General features: G+C 32.8%; 1 protein-coding gene across 2 annotated transcripts; it reads left to right on the top strand.

Moving 5' to 3' along the window:
* Positions 1–6130: 6130 nt before the first annotated feature.
* LOC104907505 (agamous-like MADS-box protein AGL15) lies at positions 6131–11350 on the top strand. 2 transcript variants are annotated; one of them, XM_010696453.4, is made up of 8 exons: positions 6131–6868; positions 8585–8660; positions 8954–9018; positions 9121–9220; positions 9308–9349; positions 9671–9706; positions 9795–9970; positions 10051–11350. In XM_010696453.4, exons 1-8 carry the CDS (start codon positions 6687–6689, stop codon positions 10121–10123), a joined length of 750 nt encoding a protein of 249 aa, XP_010694755.2. In that variant the 5' UTR covers positions 6131–6686; the 3' UTR covers positions 10124–11350. The 2 variants fall into 2 exon arrangements, with proteins under 2 accessions (XP_010694755.2, XP_010694750.2); XM_010696448.4 differs by having other exon boundaries at positions 6143–6868; positions 9665–9706.
* Positions 11351–12564: the final 1214 nt, after the last annotated feature.

Here is a 12564-nt window from a genome sequence, read left to right as displayed (position 1 = left end):
AGATTGTATCTTAGTTAATGTGGTACACCTGTGACGTGCTTTCAAAATGGATGAAGCTGTAACGTGCTTTTGTTATGCTGAGACTCTTATTTTTCGTGACTTCCATCATATGCTTTCTGAGTCAATAGTTAGTTAGAATAGGAAGTGCTCGGCGGATTAGAACTTTCACCTTCGATTGCTAGACTCATAGGACAAAAATTTAGCTAACTTCAATCTAGCTCAATATGTAGCCGTACTTCAATTATAGAAACTTATAAGCTCGTGTGAAGCTGACTATATTAGGGAGCCGATTAGGTTTCTTTCCTAATGAAAACAAGTTTCTCATGGAATTAGATTGAGGAAAGAGGATGTTGTTAAGAGGGGTTATTTCCCTCTTTTTCTTGGAGCCATTGTTGACATGAGCCACATAGGAAAAACTGCAAGCCAGATATACTCATTGAACCTCCTAGAGAAACAGGTTAACTTATTCCAGCTCATATTGAAAAAACGAGATACGAGTGTTGCTTGGTTGAAGTCACCTCTATATTCTACTATGCAACCAGCAACCAGCAACCAGTAACAACGTCCGTATTCTAGGACGACGTCGTGGGTAAAGAAGACGCCCTAACAAGCTACAAGTTCTCAGCATCTAGATGGTAAATTCAGTCCAAACTTGGATGCCATACCCTGGGGGTTGGGATAAAAAATACCCACCCAAATAACAACCCCTATCAACTATACAAAATATTACTGTACTTGGTGAACAAAGGATAACATAGAGTTAAATTATGTGCTTTGGCCAAAAAACCTAACTTGGTGAACAAAGGATATCTTGTTTGTACATGAGTAAAGGAAATAGTAAATTTTTGCTAGGGAACTTTTCTGAAAACATCTCTGTTGTGTTATACATAATATTCTATAATTGTTACATGAGCTAGACAACCCTCTAGTGACTATTATAATGAACCTAGTACCAAATTAGGTAGTAATAAGTTCTCCCCACAAAAGGAAAATTTTTCCTATTAGTATCAATAAATATATTAATAATATGTTTATATAATAGTTCCACTTGTTGATATGGGAATGAGTGATTCCAGTGGAGTTTCCAAACTTGGTTGAGATATATTCCTAATATTAACAGATCAAACTAAATAAGGAAAGTTTGTAGGAAGTTGAAACTTTAGCATTTCAGCAAATTGTTCTCAAAATGGTAGTTAACTGATTTCTTAAAGTGGGTTTATGCTCATTTTTGTTTTGCTCTCTTTTTAGGGGTAGCCTATGCATTTGGTAGCTTACTTTTGCTATACCTATACACCTTTCTTTATAGTTGTAATGCTTCAACTTGTGCAAGATTTCAACTAAAATTGGTGTCTTAATACTATATCAACTAGCATATAATTGGCAGAGTTTATGGAGAGTTGGTTAAAGTACCATAGTCCAAAACTCTCTTGTTTTTATTGGATTTTTATGCCTCCTTTGCAATGAAGAAAAACATAACTTTGTTTTTGGTTGTTTTTTTTTTTTAGATATTAGAAATATTTTGTTCAAGTACTTTCTTGATCAAGGAATACTAATAACTTATAAAAAAACATACAAATTTCTTGACTTTGAATTGATCGACATGCCATGTTCTAGTCTAGTTAGTAATAGTAGTCCAAAAAAGAGAAAATTAGGCTAGGTTCAGTTCACCTGAAATTTTCTGATCTGATCTGAACTTATTTTTTCTGATCTGATCTGAACTGATCTGATCTGAACTGATCTGATTACAAGACTTTATCTTTTAGATTTTTCTCAATATATAAGAAAAAATATAGTCATGTGCGGTCTTGTTTGATTCGTCTCAATGAGTACTTTATTAATATTCAATTATTATAATTTTTACTAATATGTAATGAAAGATATAATGATTTTTAAATATAAGCATGATCTGAACTGATCTAATCTGAACTTATTTTTTCTGATCTGATCTGATTAGATCTGAAATAAGCAAAAATAAGATGAACTGAATATAGCCTTAGAGAGGGTATTTCCCTATGCATATGAAATTTCTAAATGAGAAAAGAGAGAAAAAAGGGTATCTTCCCAAATGTATAAGAAATTTTGTATATGGATGAAACAATGTTCAATTTAGACTCAAGATTAGATAGAGGTGCATTTGAATCTGTGGCTCCCCTAAAATAAAAAAAAACTCTCATTTTTCAATTTAGGTTTTAAGATTTTAGAAGTCTTATTTTTTTTATTTATTAGAAAAGATCGTTGGTTCGAGTAGCAACCTTGCTAGGCTACTAGCTTTGCAGAGTACAAGGCTAAATAACTCAGAATTAAATGCCTCAACATATTTTTGGGAAGAAGATTCGAACCCGGTAATGCTCTGGAGTTCGGGGTGGTATTTCACTGAGCTACCACCACCTCTTCCTCATTTTAGAAGTCTTTTGAGATATTACATTCGCTTTTTTTTTACTTGAATGATAAAACACTCATTATGTGATTTCTGACATAAAGCAAAAAATGCATCGATTTGCGTGTCCATTCAGCTTTTGTCCAAAAAAGTACATTTGTTTATTTATAAGAAACCCTGTTTGTGTGTTCAAAACCCCATTTATTGATAAACTAATCTTGTTTGTGTGTTTGAAACCCCTGTTTGTGTATGTAAATATGTTGAAATGATCTTATTGTCCCTATTAAATATGTGATTTCTGCCAAAAAGCAAAAATTTATATTGATTTACGTGCTCCATTCAGCTTTTGTCCCCAAAAGTACAATTAATTATTTATAAGAACTCCTTTTTGTGTGTTTGAACCCTGCTTATTGATAAATTAACCGTCATTTTTGCTTTTGATACACTTATTATTGTTAAATCAACCCTTGTTTATTCCTATGAGTGGACAAACTTCCCACTCATAATAAGCGTTCTATTACTACTCCAAAAAGTAAGGCTTTCCCATCTCATTTGATGCTAAAGGGGTCAAAAATACACCAAAAAAATTGAAAGGGACGTCTTCTAAAAATTAGTGAAAATAACAATTTAGCAATTAAAAATAACAGAGGTAATAGGTGGTATCATGAACTTAAAAATTGTAAATTTTATACTACTCCAGCCAAATCTGTAAACCGACGGCAGAAAAATATAAACTCCGTGATTCTCATATTATTATTTTTTTATTTTGAAAAACCTGGAAAAAAAATTAGATAACACACATGTCCTAAAAGATAGTTATCGCTAAATAATCCCAATATGGTGGGTATTAAAGATGCATAAAAGCTTTTCAATACACAAGGCCATAAGGATTAAGGACATAACCAAAAGACTCGTAAGTCAGAAACATGATACAAAGGCCCTGTTTTGCATTAGCGTTCGAGGTAACGGTTAGCGATTGGACAATATTGAAATGCTACTTAAGAAAATTATGAGTGTTTGGTAAGGTAGTGGTTGTAGTAGCAGGTAGCAGTTGGAGTAGATTATGAGTAGCGGTTGTGGAACGTTACTACAAGTAACGTTTGAGATTTAGAGGTAGCGGTCTAGCAAATAAATCCTATATATTAGCGTAAGGTAGAATTATTAACTAATTTTTTTATCTTTTATAATTCCAACAGCTACTTTTGCCAAACACTTCTAATTAAACAACTAATTTAGTCGCTGACCGCTGACAGCTACTAGTAGACAGCTAGCAGCTACCCCCAACAGCTACCGCTACTACAACCTCTAACAGCTACTAGAACCGCTAGTTTTGCCAAACATGTCCATAGTCCACTATATCCAAACATTATACGACCCCTTGTGGCCTTGTCACTGGGCATTGGCAAACCTTTTTGTACTCCGTCTAGTGGTAATATTTGTATATTATAATCTTGAGGTTACGAGATCAATCTTACTAGAGGCACTTTGGAGGTGGATTTTCCTTTATCTTCTCCCTCACTTTGGAAAGGTCTTGTCTGTGTAGCTGGATCGATAATATCGGTTCAATAGAGCACTTTTCCTTACCAATAAAAAAATGTCATTCGCTATACAGGTCCTTACTAATCAATTTATCACGCTATCATTAATTGTCTTTTACATTGTGTTCAATGCACAAATAAAATCTTTAATCATGTATTTGCATATATTATGAACAAATTATGATCTAATCAAACAAATAACAACTTCTGACGGGCTACCAGTTTTTCCTACACTATTTTTTATATATATAGTATGAGAATTATAAATAATGGTTAAAGTTTGTAGCTTTCACTGCATAAATAGTAAATAAGTAGATCTTTGAAAAAGTATAGTATATACAATAAAGGATCATAATGATTTATAATATAACATCATTCATCATTCAACACAAAGAAAGTGTTTAATTTATTTATTTTGACATCGGTGGAAACAAAACACAAGAAGGACAAAAAAAAGAAAATGTTTAATTCAAAGACAAAAATTATAGTGTAAAAGCTTTAATCGTTTCACTTTGTTGAATAAGAGTAATTGGTAGATCATGCTTCTCTTGTTTCTCCCTTTTACTTATGTTTCTATTTGCATTGTTCTGTTACTTTGTTCGTACATTCCACTTTAGTCTATTCGTTCATATATGAGTGCACAATAGCCTATTTCGGAATGGAAAAGAATCTCACATCGGAGTCCAAATTTAATAAACGTTATGGGTTATTATGTTTTGACATATCGAACTTCATTTTCATTATTGAGAGTAGCAGGTGATAATGTAGGGGTGTTGTTATTATTTTCGGGCTTGGATCTTAAATATTTTGGATTGAGTTTCAGTCCTTGACATACATATCGAACTTCATTTCGTTATTGAGAGTACTAATAAGTGATAGTCTAGTGATCTCCGATCCCTTATAAGGTATAATATTAATTTCACCCCTTATAAGAGAGAACCCCAAATTCTCTCGCTACTTATAAGAGACTTCGACTTACCTTAAAAAGATATTGATGGATTAAAACATGATGGATCTTGAAATTCTAAATAATAACTACGACAACACCAAATTTTTTTTTGTTCATTCATGATTTGACTTTTATACTTCCCAACACATAACTTTAGTTTTTGGCATTGATATCTTTAATATTCAATTAGAAAAAAAATATAAAAACTTGATATTTTAATATATATATATATATATATATATATATATATTAAAAGGCGTGCATTTTAGTTCATGTACAATAAAAAAAATTTAGAATTTGCGTAGTACAGGGATTTGATCCCGAGACCTCAAGTACATATATTAAAGTCTTAACCACTGGACTAAGTTGTATTTAGTATTATTATCATAAAGTATTATATCAATAAATAAAATTTTTTCTTACCTGAGGCATAGCCCGGGTCTAATAACAAGTATAAGTATATATATATATATATATATATATGATAATATATATATATATATATATATATATATATATATATTATATATATATATATATATATATATTAAAGCAGAATCATCAATACTCAAAATTCATATAAAAGATATCATTATACAAAAAATTCCCATTTCAAAATTCAATCAAGCTAAAAGCTCTTACCTGATTCCTCTATATTCATTATCTATCTTTATTTATTTATTATACTCAAATAGAATCTTGTTGCATAATTTTTTTTTTATGATATCTTAAAATTCTTAACTTATGCCTTGTATAAGGTCGTTTTTTAGATTCTTGTGATCCTATTCTTATAACAAAATGAGACCCATATTATAAGTAGAAGCGAGACTTGAGAAATTTTGGGAAATAGGTATCTAATATAAAAGAGAAAGAAAGGAGTATTCATTGTAATTGAGAAAAATATCTACTATTTTTGCAGCTGGGCTTAATCTCAATATTGGGCCCCTAGAAAATGTGCCCTATGCTATAATCTTTATGCACATGTCAAAATCCGACCCTACCTTATAGCACAACTAAGAAAAGTCCAAATATAAAATATATAATATACCTTTAGGGCTATATATAGTACATAATATTTCTTATAAGAAAATAAAAATTTGCTATGGACACAAGACTAAATTAAGGACAACATTTCCAAAGATAAATGTTTTTGGTGATGTTTCCTCTTGTACAAATGATAACCCTTCACTCTCTTTCTCTCCCCCACCAAGAAAATAGCAAAAAGTAATACCATTAGCTCCATATTTAAACGTAGTCACCAAGATTTCCCCTAAGTTTGGTATCATCATATATCACATCAACAAATCCTCTCAAAATTGGAATTTTTTTATTTTCTTACCCCCCCCCCAAAAAAATAAATTTCCATCTCAATAAACTCAAAGGAAAATTCAGGTAGTGGCCCCACAAGTAGGCACAAAATTTACAGAAAACGCTCTAAATGTGGCAAAAAGGGTCATGCAACAGTGTAGACTTTGCCATGCAGACTTACCGTTTCTAGTCTTTTCTCTCTCTCTTTCTCCAATTGGACAAAAGAGTTGTTTTTAATCTCTTCTCACGCCTCTTTATCTCCTTCTTTCTCCTCTTTCTCTCTCCATTTTTAGCAACCCTTTCAATTTTTTTCTAAGTTTAGAACACAGAGAAAATTACTAAAAAGGAAGGTTCTTTTTATTTTTTTCTCTCTCAAAAAAAAAAAAAAACAGGGGAAAAAACAGGGTTTTTTTTTCATAGAAAGAAGTTGTCTTTATATATATAATCCTTCATTTTTTTTAGGGTTTTTCATCAAATTGTTTTCTGGGTTTTTCTGGGTTTTTGTTGAATTGAAATGGGTCGTGGTAAGATTGAGATTAAGAAGATTGAAAATGCAAATAGCAGACAAGTTACATTCTCTAAACGTCGTTCTGGGTTGCTTAAAAAAGCTCATGAACTTTCTGTTCTTTGTGATGCTGAAGTTGCTGTTATTATATTTTCTAGCACTGGAAGACTCTTTGAGTTCTCAAACTCTAGGTGTGATTTTTTTTTGTTTTCTTATTTTTTTCATGCATTTTTTGTGTGGAAAATATAGATTTTTTTGGTGAAAAATGTTATCTTTGATATGTTGCATGTTGCAATTTCTTGGATTAAGTTTATTATTATCATTAAATTGGATTATTTTTTGGGTTTGGTAGTTGTGTGTTCTAATGAAATGTGTTGTCGGTTGAAATTTTTATTTTTATTTTTTGCTCTTGCATGTGAAGTACTCCATTTTTGACTTTGTTGACTGCTAGTCTTGTATCTTCCATGTAATTTCCCTTGAGAATAATAAGAACATTCAACTTCTTCTGATCGTCAATTTTTTATTTTTTATTTTTTCCCCATTGTTTTTTTATTTAAGTTTCCTACTCCATTCTTTTTTTTAGTTTTTTTTACTGTATTTATTTATTTTGGGGAAGGACATTTCTTAAATTTCCCATTTTTTTTGGAACCTTGGAAAGACTCTTTTACTTCTTTCCTTGCTGGAATATTTTTTTTTTTGGGTACCAAAATAAAAAAAAAATTAAAAAATTTGAACTACTTTATATATTTTCCTTTTGCTTTTATATTTCCTTTTTTTAATCCGTTTTAGAAATTAGAAGTGCATGTATTAAAACTTGAAGAACTTTCTACTTTTGGTCCTATGTATGTATCACAATTTACATGAAAGAATGAGTCTAGAAAGCATGTGGAATGTGGTATCAAAAGAGTTTTTTTTTTTTCTCCTACAGTACTATTTTTCTGTAAATACCATGATATATAATTAATTTTTATTACTGTAATTTATATATTTGATATTGAGATATTCTTAAGGATACAACACATCCATCATCCATGTTAGGTGCCCTTTGCATTTTAGCATTTTCCTTACCTCTTAGGCATATTCCGCAGCTTAAATTGGAACATGTATGTTAGTCCACATAAATGGCCTTTGTTATTCTAAAGAAGCAGAACTTTGCTGTGGCCTGTGGAAAGTGCTGAAGTTATGAATTTTGTTATGCTTTAAAGTTTACATTGTAGATTGTTTGATTTCAGCTTGTGTACATTTGATGTTAAAATTGCTACTTAAACACGAGTAGAAGTATTCAATTATTGAGTTTATGTATCCGAGTGAGCGAATTGTCATTACAAAAATCTGGCCTATAGGAGATATGACATACATGAGCTACATACACATATTTCAGGTCGATTTTTTAACTAATGTTTGTTATCCCAAGCCCGTTTGTTACTTGTGAGTATATGTCTTAAAAGTATTGTACACTTTGCTCTCTTACAATTAAACAATGAAGCATAGTATGGATTTCAATCTTTCATACTGCTGTTAGATATCAACTATCAAGTGTCCTAGACAGATGCTCGTGATAAAATGTAGCGTTGGAGTAGTTAAGTAGTAGGTTTTTAGCATGTATGACCAGAAAATGCAAGGAGGATCCAGCATCTTGTATGCATCCATATAGGAGAAATTATGGGTTATCATGTGTTAACTTGGTATTAATCTCTATTTTCCATTTACTTTCACAGAGAACAAATCCTTGTAATGTTCTTTGTTTGTTGAAAAAAGAAGGGAAGAAGTCATGTCCATATTCCCAATACATGATAGTTATTGGCATTCAATGTTTCTGTGTGCTAAATTGCTGTTATTATACTGATGTTCTGCTGCGACGTAATCTGTTCCTTTATGTGCTAAAGTGTTCTGTTTCATTTGCGCAGCATGAAACGAACACTTGCAAGGTACAAAAATGCTCTGGAGACTTCTGATGTAGTAATTGGGAAACCAAAGCTAGAGGTACAGGCCTGAAACTCAAGTTTCATTTTCGGTTCTCTAGGAACTGATGTTTGATCCCCTCGATTAATAAGTATCTTCTTGTCTATCTCTGTTGTGTAGTTGGACTTCTTTGACTTACAGGGAGTTTGAATGTTTTCCAACACTTCATTGTGTGAAAGTATCTGGTTGACTATAGGAACAGAAATAAACCGATTATGTTGATAGTAGGCAACTAGATTATTCTTGGTCCAATATTCATAAGCACCATCAAACCCATCTTATTGAACTACTTTGGGTCTCATTTTGATTGGCAGATCGAAGATTTTAAGGAGATTGATAGTCTGAAAGATGAGATAGCAAAGCTCCAAGTGAAACAAACGTATATTCCATTGAACTTGTGGTTGATGCAATCTAAGCCTATTTCCTTTTATCTTAAACCTTGTGTCGTCTTTGTTTAGTAACAACCATTATCAAATTTCAGGAGGCTGCTGGGTAAAGACTTGTCAGGCTTAAACATGAAAGAACTACAGCAGCTGGAGAAGCAACTGAATGAAGCTCTGCTGTCTGTGAAAGCTAAGAAGGTGCTGTTTGTTTCATACCATGTTTCTTCAGATTGAGGCTATTATTGTGACATTCATTAAAAATTCTGTGAGTATATGTTCCTGCAGGACCAATTGCTGATGGAACAACTAGAGCATTCACGCATACAGGTACGTCAACAGTCTCACAGAGTCACAGCGCTGGAAATACATAGTTGTTAAAGGCTGATTAAGAAATGTATACAATTGCTGTCTGATGTAAGTTGAATTCCACCAACTGTTAGATAAACCTGGGCCACACCAATTAACCGGCTTTAAAATGAATCTCTTTGGCTTGTAAGTGGTCCGAGCCCCAATTGATGGGTGTGGCCGAAGCCCATTTAACAATTGGCGAAATTTGACTATGATGTTGGGCTTGCTGGCATGATTCATGATATGTTGTACCAAAGACTCCTGATGCTACTTTTACGTTGTTTAATAAACTAGGAGCAGAGGGCATTGCTAGAGAACGAGACTTTGCGGAGACAGGTAACTTTTTTCTTCTCATCCTAGTGAGTAATTGTTACTGTGTAGTGTAGTAAGAACTTTGTAAAATTTGCATTTGTGTGCTTTATAGATTGCAGAGCTTAGAGGCTTTATGACACCATCTGAACGCCCGGAACCTATGTATCTCGAGTACTATCCCATAGAAACAAAGGTTTCTTTTGAGAGAAATGCTACTTCAGGTTCTGATGCAGTCTGCAACAGTAGTGGACCCGACAAAACAGATTCGGATATTACCTTACACCTAGGGTACTTCTATCTTCTCTGAAATGCGCATGTTTCATAAGTTTTGCTTCTTTGCTAACATAATGGTTATCGCTTACGTGTAGGCCACCATGTGATACCATTAGAAAGAGAAAAGCAACTGAGAGTGACTGTGGAAGTCCGCCAGCTTCTCTCTGATTATCCTTCTTTTGCCTCATTGCTAGCTGCTGTTCAAATTGGCACCAGAAATAGCAGATTTTGATAATATCATAGGCAAAAGGATATGTACGGCTGGATCATTGAGTACTTGACCTTATATACTGAATAAGTTGTAAATATTAGCTAACTAATTAAGTACTTGCACTATCGAATAGCCTACTCCTCTTCAGGCAATAGCTATCTGTAATAGTATACACAAGGAGCTTTATCTTAGCCTATGTGATTTGGTAGAATGTTGCTAAATCTGTTTTCGGCGAACCACAAAAAACCAAGAACACCAGAATTTTTGTGGATAGAGGCTATAGCTGTCACATTGGGTGTTGGACTTGGGGACAGTCAATTAGCTGGTTAGTCATGTAGACCATCTCTAGTCGAGTTACTTTTCGATAGCTCTATTGTGGAATAAGATGGTTAATGTAAATCCTATAATTTGATAGGTGTGAGACTTGAACCCTTGGGACATGAACTCTCGAACCAGGAAATAAGCTCTAAGCCTCCTTAGGCAATGCTAAAATGTATGCTTTCCACCAAGTCCATCCGAGCTACGCTAGAGTGTACATTTGCATTCATGCATTCTATGGGAAATGTATTCTGCAATCCAAATTACAGCAAGTTATCTGTACTGATATGGAGAATGAAAACAATATGCAATTATTTTAACATGAACCCTCTTTTATAGACGCAAATAAGTACATGCACCCAAGTGTATGTGGAGCATATATACATTTTCATACAATCTACAGTTCTACACTACAACACACAATAGAATTCGATCTCTACCTATTGCCTTTTGAGGCAATCAATGAACTCCACTCTCTAATTTAATACATAAGAGAACAAGAAATTGCATCTTTGCAATTGAAATTTACATTACTAATCTATATACATAGTAAGAAAAACATAAACTATACAATTCTCTTAAACATAACATACTTCTTTATTCAAATTTTTAGCTACTAATTGCCTCTTGGAAGCCTAAGACAATCAATTAACTGACTTCTCCTAGACAATACCTCAGAAAACAAGCAATTAACCTCTTTGTTCACCATTTCCAACAAATTCTCAAGTTCATCCAACATCTTCTTCAATTCCTCTGCTACAAACTCATATTTGTAATTCTTCTTTTCTTCTACTAAACCAGCTTCAATCTTTTTTACAGCTTCATTAACTTCATCAACCTCCTTAACCAACAATTTCTCACTAAAATTACCCAAATTAAATCCTTCCATTTCTGCAGAATTCAACCAACCCAAATCTCCAGTACCCTCACTTAACCCACATAACAAAACCCTCAAAATTACCAAATCAATTTCTTTCATCTTCGACATAGCTCCATAAATTACCCTTTCTTTATCACAATTGAAGCTTCCAATACTCTTTTTCTTGCAATTTCCAGCTTCAATTTTTCTGGGTATGATTGGTTTCAAGTGTTGAATAGCTGAAGAAGGAGAACTATGGATCAAACTTATTGCATGATTGAGAGTTAAACGAGAAATACCCAGATGAGAAATTGAAGAACTGATAGAATTTAGAGCATCTAATATACTCAAAGAGTATGAAAGATAATCTTCTGCCAAATTTCCCTTGAATTTATTAACTGGGTAGTTCAAATCTTTCACCAATTTTGCAAATGCTCTGTTATTCCCCTGTAAAAACTTGAAACAGGGGATGAACCAAGAAAGAGACCCATCTCTTTTATCAGCAAGTAATCGATGCAAATTTTCTGATAAATAAGAATGAAAAGAATTTAGAGCAATTGATTCAGATTGATCCAGTTTTGAATTGGAAATTCGGGAAATTTTACCCGATTTCTTGATCAATAAAACCATGAAAAATACACCCAAATCACAAAATTAAAGCAACAAAGTTTAAATCTTTTGGTTGAAAATCTAAAAAAAAAAAAGTTGGGTTTTATTTTATAGGATTAGGGAAAAAATTAAGCAAGTTGTTGGGTTAGATATTCGCCCACACTTTTATAAAAAACTATGGAAATTATTCTACTTTGTGTAGCAAAAGTGTGTGAGAAGTTTTGTTATTTTATAGTCTCTGTTTGGCGCGGACTGGTCAAATTGTGGTTATCTTAGTTGTGTAGAGAAGTGTGTGAGAAGTTTTATTGGTTGTCATCAAACACGTCTTTATCCATTTATGAATTAATGTTCCAAAGTTTGTTTATTAGTATGTAGAAAGTGTTGATGATCAAAGGTGATGGTTATGAAACACGCATCTATGACTAATGACTATGATATAAGTAGTGAGAATTCCGTGTTCTAATTCTAGGTGCTTTTGTGCTTTGCTTGTGCAACAGTGCAAGCACAAACATAAGCATGTTGGAAATGGATGGTTTGGTAGAAAGTTACCAGAAGAAACCGTGCTTCAAAATGATTTTTATTTTATGGGAAGAATGATAGATTAATATTCTA

Source organism: Beta vulgaris, chromosome 2, assembly GCF_026745355.1.
Source record: "Beta vulgaris subsp. vulgaris cultivar EL10 chromosome 2, EL10.2, whole genome shotgun sequence".
Taxonomy (NCBI): domain Eukaryota; kingdom Viridiplantae; phylum Streptophyta; class Magnoliopsida; order Caryophyllales; family Amaranthaceae; genus Beta; species Beta vulgaris.
Note: the sequence above shows the minus strand (reverse complement) of the source record. Positions and strands in the feature narration are given on the sequence as shown.